The 22,769-nt window shown below is 38.5% G+C and overlaps 2 protein-coding genes across 3 annotated transcripts in view; one reads left to right on the plus strand and one right to left on the minus strand.

The window, feature by feature from the left end:
* LOC134819958 (ceramide kinase-like) overlaps positions 1-19,906 on the plus strand; it is an 87,271-nt gene extending 67,365 nt beyond the window's left edge. For both annotated transcript variants that reach the window (XM_063830123.1, XM_063830124.1), the window contains exons 9-16: positions 13,905-13,968; positions 15,050-15,192; positions 15,298-15,372; positions 15,520-15,609; positions 15,804-15,963; positions 16,726-16,843; positions 18,956-19,072; positions 19,247-19,906. In XM_063830123.1, coding sequence (XP_063686193.1) covers positions 13,905-13,968; positions 15,050-15,192; positions 15,298-15,372; positions 15,520-15,609; positions 15,804-15,963; positions 16,726-16,843; positions 18,956-19,072; positions 19,247-19,438 — 959 coding nt within the window. In that variant the 3' untranslated portion in view covers positions 19,439-19,906. The remainder of the gene's footprint in view (positions 1-13,904; positions 13,969-15,049; positions 15,193-15,297; positions 15,373-15,519; positions 15,610-15,803; positions 15,964-16,725; positions 16,844-18,955; positions 19,073-19,246) is intronic.
* LOC134819959 (uncharacterized) lies at positions 4,902-9,615 on the minus strand. Its single transcript, XM_063830125.1, has 5 exons — positions 9,536-9,615; positions 8,598-9,113; positions 8,009-8,218; positions 7,581-7,775; positions 4,902-5,400 (listed from the first exon to the last, which is right to left on the minus strand). The coding sequence occupies exons 1-5, from the start codon at positions 9,612-9,614 to the stop codon at positions 5,243-5,245; spliced, it is 1,158 nt and encodes a 385-aa protein (XP_063686195.1). The 5' UTR covers position 9,615; the 3' UTR covers positions 4,902-5,242.
* Positions 19,907-22,769: the final 2,863 nt, after the last annotated feature.

The following is a 22,769-nucleotide window of genomic DNA, read 5'->3' on the forward strand; positions in this document are numbered from 1 at the left end:
CAGGTAACTACTACTGTTACAGGTAACTACTACTGTTACAGGTAACTACTACTGTTACAGGTAACTACTACTGTTACAGGTAACTACTACTGTTACAGGTAACTACTACTGTTACAGGTAACTACTACTGTTACAGGTAACTACTACTGTTACAGGCAACTACTACTGTTACAGGTAACTACTACTGTTACAGGTAACTACTACTGTTACAGGTAACTACTACTGTTACAGGCAACTACTACTGTTACAGGTAACTACTACTGTTACAGGTAACTACTACTGTTACAGGTAACTAATACTGTTACAGGTAACTAGTACTGTTACAGGTAACTACTACTGTTACAGGTAACTACTACTGTTACAGGTAACTACTACTGTTACAGGTAACTACTACTGTTACAGGTAACTACTACTGTTACAGGTAACTACTACTGTTACAGGTAACTACTACTGTTACAGGTAACTACTACTGTTACAGGTAACTACTACTGTTACAGGTAACTAGTACTGTTACAGGTAACTAGTACTGTTACAGGTAACTACTACTGTTACAGGTAACTACTACTGTTACAGGTAACTACTACTGTTACAGGTAACTACTACTGTTACAGGTAACTACTACTGTTACAGGTAACTACTACTGTTACAGGTAACTACTACTGTTACAGGTAACTACTACTGTTACAGGTAACTACTACTGTTACAGGTAACTACTACTGTTACAGGTAACTACTACTGTTACAGGTAACTACTACTGTTACAGGTAACTACTACTGTTACAGGTAACTACTACTGTTACAGGTAACTACTACTGTTACAGGTAACTACTACTGTTACAGGTAACTACTACTGTTACAGGTAACTACTACTGTTACAGGTAACTACTACTGTTACAGGTAACTACTACTGTTACAGGTAACTACTACTGTTACAGGTAACTACTACTGTTACAGGTAACTACTACTGTTACAGGTAACTAGTACTGTTACAGGTAACTACTACTGTTACAGGTAACTACTACTGTTACAGGTAACTACTACTGTTACAGGTAACTACTACTGTTACAGGTAACTACTACTGTTACAGGTAACTACTACTGTTACAGGTAACTACTACTGTTACAGGTAACTACTACTGTTACAGGTAACTACTACTGTTACAGGTAACTACTACTGTTACAGGTAACTACTACTGTTACAGGTAACTACTACTGTTACAGGTAACTACTACTGTTACAGGTAACTACTACTGTTACAGGTAACTACTACTGTTACAGGTAACTACTACTGTTACAGGTAACTACTACTGTTACAGGTAACTACTACTGTTACAGGTAACTACTACTGTTACAGGTAACTACTACTGTTACAGGTAACTACTACTGTTACAGGTAACTACTACTGTTACAGGTAACTACTACTGTTACAGGTAACTACTACTGTTACAGGTAACTACTACTGTTACAGGTAACTACTACTGTTACAGGTAACTACTACTGTTACAGGTAACTACTACTGTTACAGGTAACTACTACTGTTACAGGTAACTACTACTGTTACAGGTAACTACTACTGTTACAGGTAACTACTACTGTTACAGGTAACTACTACTGTTACAGGTAACTACTACTGTTACAGGTAACTACTACTGTTACAGGTAACTACTACTGTTACAGGTAACTACTACTGTTACAGGTAACTACTACTGTTACAGGTAACTACTACTGTTACAGGTAACTACTACTGTTACAGGTAACTACTACTGTTACAGGTAACTACTACTGTTACAGGTAACTACTACTGTTACAGGTAACTACTACTGTTACAGGTAACTACTACTGTTACAGGTAACTACTACTGTTACAGGTAACTACTACTGTTACAGGTAACTACTACTGTTACAGGTAACTACTACTGTTACAGGTAACTACTACTGTTACAGGTAACTACTACTGTTACAGGTAACTACTACTGTTACAGGTAACTACTACTGTTACAGGTAACTACTACTGTTACAGGTAACTACTACTGTTACAGGTAACTACTACTGTTACAGGTAACTACTACTGTTACAGGTAACTACTACTGTTACAGGTAACTACTACTGTTACAGGTAACTACTACTGTTACAGGTAACTACTACTGTTACAGGTAACTACTACTGTTACAGGTAACTACTACTGTTACAGGTAACTACTACTGTTACAGGTAACTACTACTGTTACAGGTAACTACTACTGTTACAGGTAACTACTACTGTTACAGGTAACTACTACTGTTACAGGTAACTACTACTGTTACAGGTAACTACTACTGTTACAGGTAACTACTACTGTTACAGGTAACTACTACTGTTACAGGTAACTACTACTGTTACAGGTAACTACTACTGTTACAGGTAACTACTACTGTTACAGGTAACTACTACTGTTACAGGTAACTACTACTGTTACAGGTAACTACTACTGTTACAGGTAACTACTACTGTTACAGGTAACTACTACTGTTACAGGTAACTACTACTGTTACAGGTAACTACTACTGTTACAGGTAACTACTACTGTTACAGGTAACTACTACTGTTACAGGTAACTACTACTGTTACAGGTAACTACTACTGTTACAGGTAACTACTACTGTTACAGGTAACTACTACTGTTACAGGTAACTACTACTGTTACAGGTAACTACTACTGTTACAGGTAACTACTACTGTTACAGGTAACTACTACTGTTACAGGTAACTACTACTGTTACAGGTAACTACTACTGTTACAGGTAACTACTACTGTTACAGGTAACTACTACTGTTACAGGTAACTACTACTGTTACAGGTAACTACTACTGTTACAGGTAACTACTACTGTTACAGGTAACTACTACTGTTACAGGTAACTACTACTGTTACAGGTAACTACTACTGTTACAGGTAACTACTACTGTTACAGGTAACTACTACTGTTACAGGTAACTACTACTGTTACAGGTAACTACTACTGTTACAGGTAACTACTACTGTTACAGGTAACTACTACTGTTACAGGTAACTACTACTGTTACAGGTAACTACTACTGTTACAGGTAACTACTACTGTTACAGGTAACTACTACTGTTACAGGTAACTACTACTGTTACAGGTAACTACTACTGTTACAGGTAACTACTACTGTTACAGGTAACTACTACTGTTACAGGTAACTACTACTGTTACAGGTAACTACTACTGTTACAGGTAACTACTACTGTTGCAGGTAACTACTACTGTTGCAGGTAACTACTACTGTTGCAGGTAACTACTACTGTTGCAGGTAACTACTACTGTTGCAGGTAACTACTACTGTTGCAGGTAACTACTACTGTTACAGGTAACTACTACTGTTACAGGTAACTACTACTGTTACAGGTAACTACTACTGTTGCAGGTAACTACTACTGTTGCAGGTAACTACTACTGTTGCAGGTAACTACTACTGTTGCAGGTAACTACTACTGTTGCAGGTAACTACTACTGTTACAGGTAACTACTACTGTTACAGGTAACTACTACTGTTACAGGTAACTACTACTGTTACAGGTAACTACTACTGTTACAGGTAACTACTACTGTTACAGGTAACTACTACTGTTACAGGTAACTACTACTGTTACAGGTAACTACTACTGTTACAGGTAACTACTACTGTTACAGGTAACTACTACTGTTACAGGTAACTACTACTGTTACAGGTAACTACTACTGTTACAGGTAACTACTACTGTTACAGGTAACTACTACTGTTACAGGTAACTACTACTGTTACAGGTAACTACTACTGTTACAGGTAACTACTACTGTTACAGGTAACTACTACTGTTACAGGTAACTACTACTGTTACAGGTAACTACTACTGTTACAGGTAACTACTACTGTTACAGGTAACTACTACTGTTACAGGTAACTACTACTGTTACAGGTAACTACTACTGTTACAGGTAACTACTACTGTTACAGGTAACTACTACTGTTACAGGTAACTACTACTGTTACAGGTAACTACTACTGTTACAGGTAACTACTACTGTTACAGGTAACTACTACTGTTACAGGTAACTACTACTGTTACAGGTAACTACTACTGTTACAGGTAACTACTACTGTTACAGGTAACTACTACTGTTACAGGTAACTACTACTGTTACAGGTAACTACTACTGTTACAGGTAACTACTACTGTTACAGGTAACTACTACTGTTACAGGTAACTACTACTGTTACAGGTAACTACTACTGTTACAGGTAACTACTACTGTTACAGGTAACTACTACTGTTACAGGTAACTACTACTGTTACAGGTAACTACTACTGTTACAGGTAACTACTACTGTTACAGGTAACTACTACTGTTACAGGTAACTACTACTGTTACAGGTAACTACTACTGTTACAGGTAACTACTACTGTTACAGGTAACTACTACTGTTACAGGTAACTACTACTGTTACAGGTAACTACTACTGTTACAGGTAACTACTACTGTAACAGGTAACTACTACTGTTACAGGTAATATTGCCAGATTACATGAGCTTCTTTGTATAAATACACAGGGTTGTGGTAAGCTGCTTTACCACAAAACACACATTATTATGCAATCCTACAGAACTTAACAAGTTGTTAACAGGAAATCATCCCTGGCTTACACAACCAATCTCCTGCATCCCATTGGCTAGTTGTCATGGTTACAGTGTTCCATTGGCTAGCTTTTGAGCTTGGTTACTTCTGATTGTGTGTTTCAGTAGTAGTACTGGGAGATGTGTGTACTTTGTGTAGTCTACATGGGTACAGACACACATCTTTATCTTTAATCTTTTCAAACAGTACATAATTATACAGGATTAAGTTATTATAAACAAACCCAGATATAATAAAAGGAGAAAACCAATAGTGTACCCCATGTATCCAGTACCCAGTATAACAAAAACCAAATTATGTATAGGAGCCACCAAAACAAGGTGCAGTAATAAATACCACACCCGCAATAACAAGGGGCTGTAGCAAATAAAGTACAATAAAGAAAACAATCTCGCATCCTAACTACTGATAACTACCGGGGGTCCCTAATGGTTGAGAAGTACAACAGAAAAAGGTCACAATATTATAAGTTTGTGTTTTGCGCAGCTAATTTAGGCAAATAATAAGTTTATTTTAAAGTTAGTTAAGATTTAGTTCTTCGTATAGTATTTTAAGTGAGTATCATTGTTTTATTCCTGATTAGCGTCGACTGCTTCCTTTCCATTAGATTTCTTTCTTATGCACATCAGTGTGAAATATATTGTGAAGAGTAAGTTTCCAAGTATAGAAATTATCCCTGCAACTATCCATCCTACTGGCAGACCGTTCTTCACTGCGACAGAATCTTCTAAAAAGTTATTTATCAAACTATCGTAATTATTGATATCATAACTTTAGCAGTTCTAATTGTCCCTTGTATTACAATCCGAGAGCAGTGCTGTTTTTAGTTAAGATACTAAAACTGACCGGGCTCGCTACAAAGTGGTCTGCTTAGTTAAGATACTAAAACTGACCGGGCTCGCTACAAAGTGGTCTGCTTGTTAGTTAAGATACTAAAACTAACCGGGCTCGCTACAAAGTGGTCTGCTTGTTAGTTAAGATACTAAAACTAACCGGGCTCGCTACAAAGTGGTCTGCTTGTTAGTTAAGATACTAAAACTAACCGGGCTCGCTACAAAGTGGTCTGCTTAGTTAAGATACTAAAACTAACCGGGCTCGCTACAAAGTGGTCTGCTTAGTTAAGATACTAAAACTAACCGGGCTCGCTACAAAGTGGTCTGCTTAGTTAAGATACTAAAACTAACCGGGCTCGCTACAAATTGGTCTGCTTAGTTAAGATACTAAAACTAACCGGGCTCGCTACAAAGTGGTCTGCTTGTTAGTTAAGATACTAAAACTAACCGGGCTCGCTACAAAGTGGTCTGCTTAGTTAAGATACTAAAACTAACCGGGCTCGCTACAAAGTGGTCTGCTTAGTTAAGATACTAAAACTAACCGGGCTCGCTACAAAGTGGTCTGCTTAGTTAAGATACTAAAACTAACCGGGCTCGCTACAAAGTGGTCTGCTTAGTTAAGATACTAAAACTAACCGGGCTCGCTACAAAGTGGTCTGCTTAGTTAAGATACTAAAACTAACCGGGCTCGCTACAAAGTGGTCTGCTTAGTTAAGATACTAAAACTAACCGGGCTCGCTACAAAGTGGTCTGCTTAGTTAAGATACTAAAACTAACCGGGCTCGCTACAAAGTGGTCTGCTTAGTTAAGATACTAAAACTAACCGGGCTCGCTACAAAGTGGTCTGCTTAGTTAAGAAACTAAAACTAACCGGGCTCGCTACAAAGTGGTCTGCTTGTTAGTTAAGATACTAAAACTAACCGGGCTCGCTACAAAGTGGTCTGCTTAGTTAAGAAACTAAAACTAACCGGGCTCGCTACAAAGTGGTCTGCTTAGTTAAGATACTAAAACTAACCGGGCTCGCTACAAAGTGGTCTGCTTAGTTAAGATACTAAAACTAACCGGGCTCGCTACAAAGTGGTCTGCTTAGTTAAGATACTAAAACTAACCGGGCTCGCTACAAAGTGGTCTGCTTAGTTAAGATACTAAAACTAACCGGGCTCGCTACAAAGTGGTCTGCTTAGTTAAGATACTAAAACTAACCGGGCTCGCTACAAAGTGGTCTGCTTTAGTTAAGATACTAAAACTAACCGGGCTCGCTACAAAGTGGTCTGCTTGTTAGTTAAGATACTAAAACTAACCGGGCTCGCTACAAAGTGGTCTGCTTAGTTAAGATACTAAAACTAACCGGGCTCGCTACAAAGTGGTCTGCTTAGTTAAGATACTAAAACTAACCGGGCTCACTACAAAGTGGTCTGCTTAGTTAAGATACTAAAACTAACCGGGCTCGCTACAAAGTGGTCTGCTTGTTAGTTAAGATACTAAAACTAACCGGGCTCGCTACAAAGTGGTCTGCTTAGTTAAGATACTAAAACTAACCGGGCTCGCTACAAAGTGGTCTGCTTGTTAGTTAAGATACTAAAACTAACCGGGCTCGCTACAAAGTGGTCTGCTTGTTAGTTAAGATTCTAAAACTGACCGGGCTCGCTACAAAGTGGTCTGCTTGTTAGTTAGGATACTAAAACTAACCGGGCTCGCTACAAAGTGGTCTGCTTAGTTAAGATACTAAAACTAACCGGGCTCGCTACAAAGTGGTCTGCTTAGTTAAGATACTAAAACTAACCGGGCTCGCTACAAAGTGGTCTGCTTGTTAGTTAAGATACTAAAACTAACCGGGCTCGCTACAAAGTGGTCTGCTTAGTTAAGATACTAAAACTAACCGGGCTCGCTACAAAGTGGTCTGCTTAGTTAAGATACTAAAACTAACCGGGCTCGCTACAAAGTGGTCTGCTTAGTTAAGATACTAAAACTAACCGGGCTCGCTACAAAGTGGTCTGCTTGTTAGTTAAGATACTAAAACTAACCGGGCTCGCTACAAAGTGGTCTGCTTGTTAGTTAAGATACTAAAACTAACCGGGCTCGCTACAAAGTGGTCTGCTTGAATAAGCGAAATGCCCGTCTTTGCTGCAGGTCACCTTGTTATCTCCACTTTGTTCATATCCCTCTTCGCAGCTCAGATTCAAAACCGTTCCAACATTTACTGGAAACTCTTTATCTGCTTCCATGTGCTTACCTACCTTCCCGATTTCTTTTATTCCGTAACATTTCGCTGAGGATAAAATATAAAATGTAAAATATAGATAATTTATCACCGATATGATTGAAGTAGTTTTTAGTTCGTATAAAATGCTGCATCAGAATGAAAAGCACGCTGTTAAAAGTGAAACAACATCACATTGCTGTGAGTATGAGTATATGATCATAATTATCAATATAATATCCACTGGATTATCCACTGGTGGTTTTTTAGAAATAACTTTTGGTTAAGTTACTGAAACTAACCGATCCGACTACAAATTGGTTTGCTTGAAGAATTGTAAGCGAATTCGTTGTCTTTCATGCAGGTCACCTTACTATCTCCACTTAGTTCATATCCCTCTTCGCAGCTCAGATTCAAAACCGTTCCAGCGTCTACAGGAAACTCTTTATCTGCTTCCAAGTTCTTCCAATTGGAATTTAAATTCCAATCGGAATTTAAACCGGAGCATTCCACTGAGGGAAATGGGAAATAGTGATCACCAATTTATAAATTGATACAGACAAACGAATTTCAAAATTTTCCATTTGACACTTTTGTCATGTTTATTGTCTCTCTAAGTCCATATCTCTGCCAGTTTTAGGCTTTAAAAACTTCCACGAGTTCTACAATACGTAAAATCGATCATTTTGGGCTCAGTTTGGGCTCAGTTATTATTTCTTTACCTGAAAAAATGACTAACTCTGGTTCTATCTCGGTTCAAACTAATTGATTTTAAAACTGATTGATTTTAAAACTAATTGATTTTAAAACTAATTGATTTTAAAACTAATTGATTTTAAAACTAATCGATTTTAAAACTAATTGATTTTAAAACTAATTGATTTTATTCACCTGCTTTTATACCCTTTCTATAATAATCTGAGGCCGTGTCGAAGGCGAAGCTGATTAGCGCAGTCTGTCTCAGGTTCCATGCTTTATTCCAGTCACGTCTCGGTACACGACAGTATTCGTCTAGGAGCACATTAGCTACTTTCTCATTGTTGCAGTGGATGACTAGCCTGGTCGATCTCTCCGCCTCCTCACGGGTACCGGCAGTATAACGGTAGAAGGTAATCCTCCAAACTTTTTCTGTAGCGGAGGGTAGGGTAACTGTGAAATTAGTTTTAGAGCTCAAGGAAGGACTGCACTCAAGGATGTTGTACGAAGGAGACGGGGTGAAGTTGATAATGACACCTCCCGATGGGGAGGTTCTCCAGCCGTAGGGTGACATCGGGTATTTACTGTAGAAGTTCACCTTTATCCTTTCATCTCTTTCCCCTCCCACTACACTATTCGTCATTATTTCAAGTGAATTATTATTTGAAGGTCGGAAGTGGATCTTCTCGTTACGTGTTACTGGAGTCCAGCCTGTTGTTGTTAGCTTTGTGAATCTTGTTAAATATATCTTACTAACGGGAATATTGATTGAACTTTGTTTTTCTAACAATATCATCCTGCACTGTTCCCTAATCTAGTATCAACTGATAACGAAATAAGATGTTGTGAGTAGGTCACTATAAAGTATAAAGTAGTGACTGTTAGTCAGCATCGTTTAACTTTGTTAAAAACATGTTTAAATGTCACTAAATTACATGTAATTCCGGATCGGAACATTATTTATAAGTCGCATGGTTGAAATGTTTCTTGGGTAGAATTTGTATTGATCCCGTTTGTTGTGACAAGGGAAAGGCTCCTTTCCTGATAAGAGATTACAAATTACAAATACCCAAGAAACACTAAATTACACTAAATAACACTAAATAACACTAATTACACTAAATTACACTAACCACCAGGACAGGAGAGAGGATTCGTTCCGTTCTGAGCTTTAATCCTTAGTATCAGGCAAGCAACCAAGAACAGAATCATCGCGCCTTTGTAATGTTCTAGTTAATTCCAGAAAATGTTGATGATTTTATGTTATTATCAGACTCGGGGAGCACCTGTAAATGGCATTGTAACAAAAAGTTAAACAGTCATTTAGGGTGTAGAAATTAACAGCAGGCTGATTTGAGGTTCAATTAGAAAATATAACCACTATTACTAGTAAGTAATAACTGTAAGAAGCTAGGCAGTAAGCTGCAGCCAAACGTCCAATATTTAACCAAATTTGCGCTCTGCACGGGACTTTCCCTTTTTCAAAGGGGAGCCCCCCCCCCCCCACCCAACCCCCACCCCCCCTCCTCACCCCCGGCCCTCTGACTACGCTATTTGTACTATCACAACTATCAAAACAGAGTAAGATGGCAAAGTCAAAAAACACAGAAAACTAGTAACCAACACCACGAAACAGTCATAGTAGCAACTGAGTTAGGAGGTTTCCTTGACATCACACTCATATTCCAAATATGCACATATTAATTATCATCACTTCTGGGTAACATCTTATCGTCTAATTATTGCAGAGTACATATATCCGAGAGTAAACTACTCACTAGCTAGCCACCTTATTATCACGCGTATGCCGTATATAGAACTGAATAGTGAATATTGCACCTCTGGCAACGACTGCTTGGTGTAAACATTATCATCAAGACCTACTCAGAGGTCAGACTGCACAACGACAATACAATTCAAAAACTGAAGAACAACCACAGTTCATGTTTAAATTGTGTATGTTCATTAATATTCGCTTGGCTGAAACTTGACAAATAAAATAATGTTGGCTTTGTTGAGCTTAGCCAGTACTACAATAGATTATTTTGAACAAAAGTAGATTCCCTAAAAGGAATGAGAACGATCATGCCCTAGAAAGTTAAACGTTGTCAAACAGATGCTGAGTCAAATAATAGATACAGAAATTAGTCGATTATCAATCATTTTGACGGAAGGTTCTTCAGGCAGTATTTCACTGTGTTCTAACTGAAGATTTACACGACACAATTAGTAGTTGTTTATTAAAGTTGTTTATTATTTTACCCCTGAGTTGACACTGTAATTTCAGTGACTGACAGGCAGGAGATATGTTAACACTAAGTGTAATTTCAGTGACTGACAGGCAGGAGATATGTTAACACTAAGTGTAATTTCAGTGACTGACAGGCAGGAGATATGTTAACACTAAGTGTAATTTCAGTGACTGACAGGCAGGAGATATGTTAACACTAAGTGTAATTTCAGTGACTGACAGGCAGGAGATATGTTAACACTAAGTGTAATTTCAGTGACTGACAGGCAGGAGATATGTTAACACTAAGTGTAATTTCAGTGACTGACAGGCAGGAGATATGTTAACACTAAGTGTAATTTCAGTGACTGACACGCAGGAGATATGTTAACACTAAGTGTAATTTCAGTGACTGACACGCAGGAGATATGTTAACACTAAGTGTAATTTCAGTGACTGACAGGCAGGAGATATGTTAACACTAAGTGTAATTTCAGTGACTGACAGGCAGGAGATATGTTAACACTAAGTGTAATTTCAGTGACTGACAGGCAGGAGATATGTTAAAACTAAGTGTAATTTCAGTGACTGACACGCAGGAGATATGTTAACACTAAGTGTAATTTCAGTGACTGACACGCAGGAGATATGTTAACACTAAGTGTAATTTCAGTGACTGACAGGCAGGAGATATGTTAACACTAAGTGTAATTTCAGTGACTGACAGGCAGGAGATATGTTAACACTAAGTGTAATTTCAGTGACTGACAGGCAGGAGATATGTTAACACTAAGTGTAATTTCAGTGACTGACAGGCAGGAGATATGTTAACACTAAGTGTAATTTCAGTGACTGACAGGCAGGAGATATGTTAACACTAAGTGTAATTTCAGTGACTGACAGGCAGGAGATATGTTAACACTAAGTGTAATTTCAGTGACTGACAGGCAGGAGATATGTTAACACTAAGTGTAATTTCAGTGACTGACAGGCAGGAGATATGTTAACACTAAGTGTAATTTCAGTGACTGACAGGCAGGAGATATGTTAACACTAAGTGTAATTTCAGTGACTGACAGGCTGGAGATATGTTAACACTAAGTGTAATTTCAGTGACTGACAGGCAGGAGATATGTTAACACTAAGTGTAATTTCAGTGACTGACAGGCAGGAGATATGTTAACACTAAGTGTAATTTCAGTGACTGACAGGCAGGAGATATGTTAACACTAAGTGTAATTTCAGTGACTGACAGGCAGGAGATATGTTAACACTAAGTGTAATTTCAGTGACTGACAGGCTGGAGATATGTTAACACTAAGTGTAATTTCAGTGACTGACAGGCAGGAGATATGTTAACACTAAGTGTAATTTCAGTGACTGACAGGCAGGAGATATGTTAACACTAAGTGTAATTTCAGTGACTGACAGGCAGGAGATATGTTAACACTAAGTGTAATTTCAGTGACTGACAGGCAGGAGATATGTTAACACTAAGTGTAATTTCAGTGACTGAACGTCTGGAGATATGTTAACACTAAGTGTAATTTCAGTGACTGACAGGCAGGAGATATGTTAACACTAAGTGTAATTTCAGTGACTGACAGGCAGGAGATATGTTAACACTAAGTGTAATTTCAGTGACTGACAGGCAGGAGATATGTTAACACTAAGTGTAATTTCAGTGACTGAACGTCTGGAGATATGTTAACACTAAGTGTAATTTCAGTGACTGACAGGCAGGAGATATGTTAACACTAAGTGTAATTTCAGTGACTGACAGGCAGGAGATATGTTAACACTAAGTGTAATTTCAGTGACTGACAGGCAGGAGATATTTTAACACTAAGTGTAATTTCAGTGACTGACAGGCTGGAGATATGTTAACACTAAGTGTAATTTCAGTGACTGACAGGCAGGAGATATGTTAACACTAAGTGTAATTTCAGTGACTGACAGGCAGGAGATATGTTAACACTAAGTGTAATTTCAGTGACTGACAGGCAGGAGATATGTTAACACTAAGTGTAATTTCAGTGACTGACAGGCAGGAGATATGTTAACACTAAGTGTAATTTCAGTGACTGACAGGCAGGAGATATGTTAACACTAAGTGTAATTTCAGTGACTGACAGGCAGGAGATATGTTAACACTAAGTGTAATTTCAGTGACTGACAGGCAGGAGATATGTTAACACTAAGTGTAATTTCAGTGACTGACAGGCTGGAGATATGTTAACACTAAGTGTAATTTCAGTGACTGACACGCAGGAGATATGTTAACACTAAGTGTAATTTCAGTGACTGACAGGCAGGAGATATGTTAACACTAAGTGTAATTTCAGTGACTGACACGCTGGAGATATGTTAACACTAAGTGTAATTTCAGTGACTGACACGCAGGAGATATGTTAACACTAAGTGTAATTTCAGTGACTGACAGGCTGGAGATATGTTAACACTAAGTGTAATTTCAGTAGACAGTTTTTGGGTTTTTCCAAATAGTTTCTGATTATTCTGATTTGCGACAAATGATATTGCACTGTTAGGATAAACGACGTTTCAAAGTAACAACTTCTTATTCATGCTGACAAAATTGGTAAATATGTGAGAAAACTGTCTCATAAAATTTATTAATCAAAAATGGCTAAACGACAACAAATTGTTCAAATACTCGACTAAAATTAGAATAAAAATCTATATATATACAACACTACTCGATCTGCTATTCACTGTAATTTCAGTGACTGACAGGCAGGAGATATGTTAACACTAAGTGTAATTTCAGTGACTGACACGCAGGAGATATGTTAACACTAAGTGTAATTTCAGTGACTGACACGCAGGAGATATGTTAACACTAAGTGTAATTTCAGTGACTGACAGGCTGGAGATATGTTAACACTAAGTGTAATTTCAGTGACTGACAGGCAGGAGATATGTTAACACTAAGTGTAATTTCAGTGACTGACAGGCTGGAGATATGTTAACACTAAGTGTAATTTCAGTGACTGACAGGCAGGAGATATGTTAACACTAAGTGTAATTTCAGTGACTGACAGGCAGGAGATATGTTAACACTAAGTGTAATTTCAGTGACTGACACGCAGGAGATATGTTAACACTAAGTGTAATTTCAGTGACTGACAGGCTGGAGATATGTTAACACTAAGTGTAATTTCAGTGACTGACACGCTGGAGATATGTTAACACTAAGTGTAATTTCAGTGACTGACAGGCTGGAGATATGTTAACACTAAGTGTAATTTCAGTGACTGAACGGGCTGGACACGCAGGAGATATCGTCAGAGAAATGGATTTAAACTCAACTGATGCGTTAGTATTTAGTGACCAACTTAATTCATTTTACTTATATCAATCAACCAATCATTAATCCTCAAAGGATAGTTGTATCTAGTTGATTTGTCCTAGTTAGTTGATAAATTGGGTGTGGCACGGACTGCTGTAAGATTTGTCTTGATAAAATGCGTGTGATTTCTCCATACTCCTATTTATGTGATCTCCTTTGTTTCTGAAGCATGAGCATAACACAAATTTAATTGTAAAGGTTAAGTTTGTGAAATGTGGGGACAGCTTTCTTACACAAATATGGACACTCAAAGGTCTTACAAATTCCTAAGATACTAATTAAGAACAGTAGCCTTCGATAGAAATACCAATCTCACCCTGAGCGGGAGTAAACATTTCTTTGATAATTTTTCGATGTTTCAAATTGTATATGGGAGTTGGGACGCGTACAGAGTAATAAGTAAGACATTTTATTGGAAAAAATTACAAGCAAATTCCTTATTTGTAAGTTGTGAATTCTAGTTGTACGATTAACCTTCTAATAGCTAATAAATCGAGTGTTGAGGCGCCAACCGCCAACGCCAAATCTTATTAAGTTGATAAAAGCACGCCATCGTTAACACTTAAAATTCTCGCGCGCTACATGGCTGGCTGTTACATGATATGCGGATACGAAAATGCTTACATTTCCTGATTTCCCGCTTTGAATTGAAACAACTTCTCATATTCTCTGAATTAATTTGCTTTTTCTTCATAATGTACATAAATTAACTGATTTAAAAAAAACTCCAATTTTGAATTATTTGAGTCCATAATATCTTAATACACTTAGTTTGTTTTATAAAGACGGAGCCTTCATAAAATTAAAAAATGAAAGACGGCAAGACACATTTCACACACTGACCTTACTTCTACCAACAAATTTAAAGACGGGTTACGAAGAATTAAAGACGGTTAAGCCTTCGCCAAATTAACCGTCTATTTATTTAAAAAACTGAGTGTTATCTGAATTGAAGGGCTTAGGTTTACAGGCGTGTAGAATGTTAGAATGTTAGAAGCTTACATTTGTCTTGTGATAGATACTCATTTATCATCTATACTCTCGCAGGATAGTCTGCATAGGAGGGGACGGAGTATTCCACGAGGTGTTTAACGGCTTACTCTGGAGACAGCAATACGAAATGTTCGGAGAAGAAGCTAGAAAAGTGAATCCCCAACCCTGTCCTATCAAAATAGGCTTGATCCCCGCGGGTATTTTATCTAAATTTAGCAAAAATTTAGTTCTAAAATGTTTTGCCATTTTATCATGAAAGAAATGTGGTTGATAATGTTTTTAGTAACTGATTGTTCTCGAAGGTTCCACAAACACAGTAGTGTACTGTACAACAGGACTAGCAGATACTACCACAAGTGCTATGCAGATTGCAATGGGTAACTTCACTTTTAAAACTTTCGCGTGCATTAAAAAAGCTTTCGGTTCATATTTATTATTATTCTTCACGTTCTTTTGGATGTAAATGATTGAGATATAAAAGATTACATCTTTACACAGTTCCTAATTTGCAATATTAAATTCAGGAAGGGAATTAAAGATAGACCTCACGTCATGTTGGTTTGATGGAGAAATCGAGAGATTTGGCACAAACTTTTTAGGATACGGATTTTTCGGTAAACTTGAATATTACTGATGAATAAATTTCACGCTCATATTCTCATTGTGCAGATCAAACAAGTTAACATTCATAGTACAAATGAGAAAGTTTTCTAGATATAGAACAGGCCTCATCTCAGTATTAAATAGCGTAATTTCATATATAATATGTATTAAATAATTTATTTTGAATTATAATTTAAGTACCCAGGCGACGTGTTAAAGTCGAGTGAGGAGTACAGGTGGATGGGACCCACACGTTACGACTTCTCCGGGTTTAAAACTATTGTAAATCTCAAGTCTTACAAGGGACGGATAGAGTTTAAAGAAGGACTCACTTCCGGGTCTCCTCAAGATATTTGTAAACACGGGTAAGAAACAACCCCCCCCCCCCCCCCCCCCGACATTTGTAAACACGGGTAAGAAACAACCCCCCCACCCCCCCGACATTTGTAAACACGGGTAAGAAACAACCCCCCCCCCCCCCCCCCCGACATTTGTAAACACGGGTACGAAACAACCCCCCCCCCCCCCCGACATTTGTAAACACGGGTAAGAAACAACCCCCCCACCCCCCCGACATTTGTAAACACGGGTAAGAAACAACCCCCCCCCCCCCCCCCCCGACATTTGTAAACACGGGTAAGAAACAACCCCCCCACCCCCCCGACATTTGTAAACACGGGTAAGAAACAACCCCCCCACCCCCCCCCCCCCCCCCCCCCACCCCCCGACATTTGTAAACACGGGTAAGAAACAACCCCCCCCCCCCCCCCCGACATTTGTAAACACGGGTAAGAAACAACCCCCCCCCCCCCCCCCCCCGACATTTGTAAACACGGGTAAGAAACAACCCCCCCCCCCCCCCAATAAGGATCAATTGGATCTTTAGAGCTAGAGGGTGACTTAACGTCTAAGTGTTCACGTGTTTCTGTCGATTTATTATCGATGAAGTAACTGTTGCACCATCTCCCACGAAAATATGCTTTACAAGGTCTAGTGGGGATAAGAACCTTATTTGTTTTGTCACATGATTCTGGGTATTAATGCTGATAGGTTAATCACGTTCACTTGCTAAAAGTTAGAACGATATGATACACCAGTATCCACATTTCACCTGATAATCACAACAGATGTTTGGTGTGTAAAGAGACCACAGAACAGTCAGAAGGACAGTGGACTGTTCTAGAAGACCACTTTGTTTCTATAGACGGCTGTGTTATGTCCTGTTGTTCCCCGCAAGCCAACAAGGTTAGGACCGATATTTTAAGAATCCTTCGTTTTTAGAATCCTTTATTTTTAGTATCTTTGATTTTATTTTTAATTTGTTTAAATATGCAACCTGCCAAAGGAAGGACTATGTTACTTTGGATATTGCCACATTAAGGTCATGGTCAACATTTTAGAATAGCATGAACCCATTATAAAATAGATGTATCTTATTCGTTGACTAATTTAATCGTAGGCTGATTTTGACTACCATTAAATTTTAAAATAAATTACATGGATATTGTTGGTCATGGCCACAGTAACCAGCTGAATTAATTAAATATATCTAAGTTAACTTTTAAATTTGTATATTTATTAGCCAGGGTTCTGACTTAATTAAAGATATCTAAGTTAACTTTTAAATTTGTATATTTATTAGCCAGGGTTCTGAGTATCAATGCTTGCTCTGCGCCTCTACAACCACCTGATTCCACGTGCTACTTACCAACACATTCCTTGTGAAACATATTTCCGAAAAGCATTACTTCTTCCAGTTGGAGATATTTAGATGAAGCTGCAGTGACCTCCACCTCTTTGGCAAACATACAAATCTTATCGAAGATATATTTCTGCGACGCTTTCTCCACATATTCTATCTTTCCGATCAAGCTACCTTCTACAAATAGCTTGACACCGTCAATTCTGCCCATCATGTGGTTACTTCGGCCGTAGATGGTGGCTGAATGGATGAAGTAGCATTTGGGAAGCGTTAGTTTCCACCAGCCTCCTTTTGAGTTAGCCAGAGCAAATTTCCTGAAGGATTATTAATTTAAGAAATATTAAGGTGGCTGAGTTAATCATTAAATACCGTGAACTGTCTGAAGTTTTATCTACCCCACAGTAAACGTCAGTAAAGCAATGATAAGATTCAAAGCACACTTACCCGTTTTGTGAAATTGTGATTCCATCTATTGCATATTGAGCGAATCTGAACTTTGATCCATCATCTGATATTTGAGTATCAATCTGACTGGCTGTTCCATGTCTGGCTATGTTCTCCCAATTAGTTCCTGATCGAGATATTCAATTTACTTGTGTAGATTTAACATCAATTCATAGTAAAAACTGGTATAATGTGCTATCGGAATTGCAGGGTCTACTAGGGTCCTTATTTGCATACATTTTCATCGTATTATAGTCTGAAAGAAAAGTCATCTAAAAGCTAAAAATGAGAAGAGCTGCGAGACCACGTGGTTAAGTAGACCTCGTCAGGGTTACCTACCATCGCAAGATTTCCAGTTTACCAGGCCCTCATAGTTACTTTTCTTTATGATAACTATTTTATGAATAAATAAACAATAAAATAAATCTTTACTCTTACCTCCCTGGCAAGTACAGTAAGCGAGGTTTATTGAATTAATCACCAGAGAGACAACAAGAATTCGGGCAAGGCTCAACCAAAACATTGACAATCTGTTCTTTAGACTTTTAGAGAAAAGTTTATTTACTATCAGTAAAAGCAACTCGGTAGTAACCTGGAAATAAACCTTAGATGAAGCAATGAAGCAGTTCCTGGAGCAGTTCCACGCACGTTTTAAAACAACGATTCTATTGGCTGCACTCAGGTCATGTGTTCAATTCTGGGTGAGACTGGAGCGGTCTTTAGCCCTCTATAGTATTATAGAGGGCTAAAGACTTAACAGTATTGCATCAGACTAGCTTAGCCTAGTGAGTAGTGATGTGCTGTAAATTGTGTATACAATACTATACGACCCTGTATACTATATATCCCACCTGTTCTTCTTCTGAGTGTCAATTCTCTCTCAAATTTAGTCACCTGTCGCTGAATAGTCTTGAGATGAATAATTGTCCTGCTTTTCCTTAATTTTCTCCTTTATAAAATCCAAAAAAAAGTTCACATTTGGATACGAGTCTTGAAACACCCTGTATGAGAGCTTGCTAATGTTGTGGATACTAATGGTAATTCAGCGATACTCCCAGACGTTATACACAAGCCATAACAGAGTAAGAGCGACCTGAGTCCCTTCCTTCTTCGGGGCTTCCTTCAACAACTAAAGATATAGCTAATAGTAATACTAATACACGTGTGTAGTGGGTATAAATAAACTAACACTCTGCACTGCCTCCCCACAGGGACTCTCACCAGCTGCTCACATAGGGGACGGGTGTTTAGATCTTATAGTCCACAGACGGGCCAGTCCGCTCAGATACCTCAAATACCTCGCAAATACCGCATTCTTCAGTAAACCAGTGAGTAACAACCCAGTTGTCAGTTTATTGGTTTAGAACTTTCGTTTATTTACCAATCAAATGTGGTTTGGTTGTCACTATTTGACTCCGATTTATTTCATGACTGGGTGCTCAATAGTTAACACAGAAGTACATTATAAATACCAGTTCCTGCTCCTAACCCACCCTCCTCAGTTTACAGGAGACTTAGTGGACGTGCACAGAGTAACGGAGTTCATGTTTAGTTCCACCTGCTCACATGACAAGGACACGGAATGTGGAAACTGCTCCACGTGGAACATAGACGGGGAGCTGTACCACCAACATTCCATACACGTGAAGGTACACAGACAGGGTATCACATTGTTGGCATGCCAACCCGGCTAGTTTCAATCCCTGGAGTTATTAGTTTGTTAGTTAATTTGACATGTTATTAAAGTATACAGAAAATGCGATTTTAATCTTGTATTAACTTCTGCTAGAATTATGATGTTATTGGTTATCCCAATTTAATTAATATTGCGTTGTTTTTATGATAAACTGTAAACATGTATTTACAAATAAAAATAACTATTAAATAGTCATGAAAATTTTGTGAACTGAATGTTGTTGGTTATTTATTAATGATGCGCTATATAATATGATGGTTAGGTTTAAGGTTATTGGTTATGACATCAGACATTTCCGCCTTCTTTGTTGTATTTTTAGTTCGCTTGTTGAATTAATTCTTACGTACCTGGGGACCTCAGGCTATCATGTTTATAAACATAGAATAGAGATTCGGCGGATCGAATGACAGGCTGAGCGCGGCCCAGTAATGAAATTCGTGAAATTTGTTTTCTTAATTCTAGTTTATGTTCATATTATTTATAAGTGAATTATTTCAGAATTTAATGGGTAATATAAGTAATATAATGTGTTGACGGATGTTACTCGTCTAAATTTCTTCGAAGTAGCGCGCGCCGCTTTCTTCTCGAAATGGCCCGATGGCACGAGCTACGAAGTAGCGCGCGCCGGGCCAGATCATTAACAATGGTCAATATAATGTGTAATGCCATATTATTAATTTGCAGTTATTTGATGAAATTTCGAACGATTCATTTGGGATATAATAATTTCTAGACTAGACTATCGAATTTATGTTATATTTTAACTTCTAATTAATAAAAAATATATATATAATATATAAAACTTATAACTAAAAATTTGTGTATTAATTTTATAATTGGATTATTCCATTTCTTGATCAGGAAATTAAAACGCCTTTCACTTTTATTATAGCGGTGCACTGGTGCGCGGCGGGCCTACAACGTATTATATGGAAAGAGAGAGAGAGAGAGAGAGAGAGAGAGAGAGAGAGAGAGAGAGAGAGAGAGAGAGAAAGCGCCTGACAGTATACTAATTGCATGTTAGCAACCTATTTGATTTCATATTTACTTTGTAGCGCGATGCACTACTGGGTCGCGCGCGCGCATCCAATAATGCTTCTCGCAACCACAGTAGATCGGCGAGATGCACAGTAGATCGGCGAAATGCACCACTGTGCCTCACCGAGCTGCGAAGGATTGACATCGTGAATCAAATATTTACTATCACTTTGATTACGTCACAAAGCATACAGCATAAACAACAGAAGTGCGTGATTGACGGATAACACTCGTCTGAATATTTTGTTCGAAGTAGCGCGCCGGGTTAGTCTATTAACAATTACGAACAATTTATTTATTCGTTGCAGCTGCAGCACGATTTTTTTACAGCTCGCCGCGCGACAATTATACGCGTAAAAGCTTGGTAAAGCCCAACATTGGGCCGCACGTACCCAGTACCGAGTTGTCATACGTTGTATGACCCGCCGCGCACGAAGTGCGCGGCTCCCCCTGCGTCGAAGACGCTACAGTGAAGCGACCGTGGGGGTCACCACGTGATACAAGTACCGAGCTAGCTGCGAATTAAAATGTTGACATGACAAGACATTATTGATTACCCGTCAACGAGTCCAGAGTCTAATACAATACACGTTTTGTATTAGTTATTAACCTACAACATTAATCTAAGATCTTCTTATTTGCTATTTTGTATTTAAATGGGAGTTGTACTAATTTTTTGTCATACGTTGTATGATCCGCCGCGCACGAAGTGCGCGGCTCCCCCTGTACTAATTTTAGATTTGTTCATTGTTAATGCATAATGGACTGACCTGGCGCGCGCTGCTTAGTTTTATTGATGACACTTATACAACCATCAAAAACGAATTTTCAAAGGGTAAAAATCTTTTTCATTATTTGTATAACCAATAACAATTAAAATTATAAAGTGCATGACATCAATTTTAATTTGTTCGCATTTTTGACTTCGCGTTGTCCTTTTTTCAAATTTTTTTAAAGAAAGGCTGGGCCTGGATAGCGCACGAAAGGATATTGTTATCCTTATGTAGCGCGATGCACTACTAGGTCGCGCGCGCATCCAATAATGTTTCTCTGCTTTCGTAGATCGGCGAAATGCACCACTGGGCCTCGCCGAGCTAGAAAGGATTGACATCGTGAATCAAAAGAGGATAAAGAGTTAATGCTTTAATTGTCTACTACTATACTATACCTTTACCTGGAGACCTCAGGCTATCATGTTCATTAACATATAATAGAGAATAGAGATTCGGCGCAATGACAGGCTGAGCGCGGCCCAGTAAGGTGTGGAAGAGAAAAGTGAACTAAATCGATGTGTGAGTAGTCGCTATGTCCGCTTTTGTAGCGCGATGCACTACTGGGTCGCGCGCGCATCAAATAATGCTTCTCGCAACCACGTATGCAGATCGGCGAAATGCGAAGGATTGACATCGTGAATCAATGTCCGCTCCTAATAAATCGCTCGCCCAAATTTTAAGAAAATTCTTGTGAAAAGGCCCTTTGGGTGTGAAATTGACCAGAATTGGTGTATTTTTGGATGCTGGTTCCGAAACACCCCACATGACGTAGGGTAAAAATTTCGCATAGCCATGTGTATTTTTGGATGCTGGTTCCGAAACACCCCACATGACGTAGGGTAAAAATTTCACATAGCCATGTGTCTACGCGTACTGCGTGACGCGCGCTACTGCAAGCGAGAGGGCTCTGGTTAGAGCAAGGTAAAAATGATTCCACAGAGAGTTATGGGCAAAAAACCGTTTTGGTCACTTGACAGGCTAGTAAAACATGAATTCGATTGTTTAGTGCTCTGGTTATGGTAAGGGTTTATATTTGCTCTAACCAGAGCCCTCTCGCTTGCAGAGCCCTCTCGCTTGTGAAACAAGCGCGTCACGCAGTACGCGTAGACACATGGCTGTGTGAAAGTTTATATGGTTAGCTTCGGGGTTATGGTTAGGGTTAGGGTTGGGATTAGGGTTTATGTAAAACCGTTTTGTACGGCTGCAAAACCATAAAAACCAAAGTCACGTGAAATTTTTGGGCGAGCGAATTAGTAAGAGCCCGCTATGTCACACCAGTCTGGTCCAGACTCCAGCTCCTCTTCGCATTATCCTGCAAAAATATTTAATTACAAATTCATTCATAATAACTGCATTTAATTGCATTTATCTCACAAATTTTATTTAAATTGTTTTTATGCATTATTATCCTTGTGTTATGATTTCTATATCATTTTTGCATATTCTCTGTTCTTTTTTTCCCATTTTTCATCAAGCCTTACGTTATTGTCCCATTTTCTAGAGCACTAAGGCAATTGA

Source organism: Bolinopsis microptera, chromosome 8 (assembly GCF_026151205.1).
Source record: "Bolinopsis microptera isolate Bmic1 chromosome 8, MBARI_Bmic_1.0, whole genome shotgun sequence".
NCBI classification, from domain to species: Eukaryota; Metazoa; Ctenophora; class Tentaculata; order Lobata; family Bolinopsidae; genus Bolinopsis; species Bolinopsis microptera.

Bases quoted from the DNA above. Each gene is read 5' to 3' on its own strand.
- LOC134819959 (XM_063830125.1), bottom strand. From the start codon at position 9,614: ATGATTCTGTTCTTGGTTGCTTGCCTGATACTAAGGATTAAAGCTCAG. The intron at 8,219-8,597 runs GTGAATAAAATC...CATTTCCCTCAG, and splicing joins TAGAAAGGGTATAAAAGCAG to TGGAATGCTCCGGTTTAAAT. The intron at 5,401-7,580 runs GTTAGTTTTAGT...ATAACTTTTTAG, and splicing joins ACCACTTTGTAGCGAGCCCG to AAGATTCTGTCGCAGTGAAG.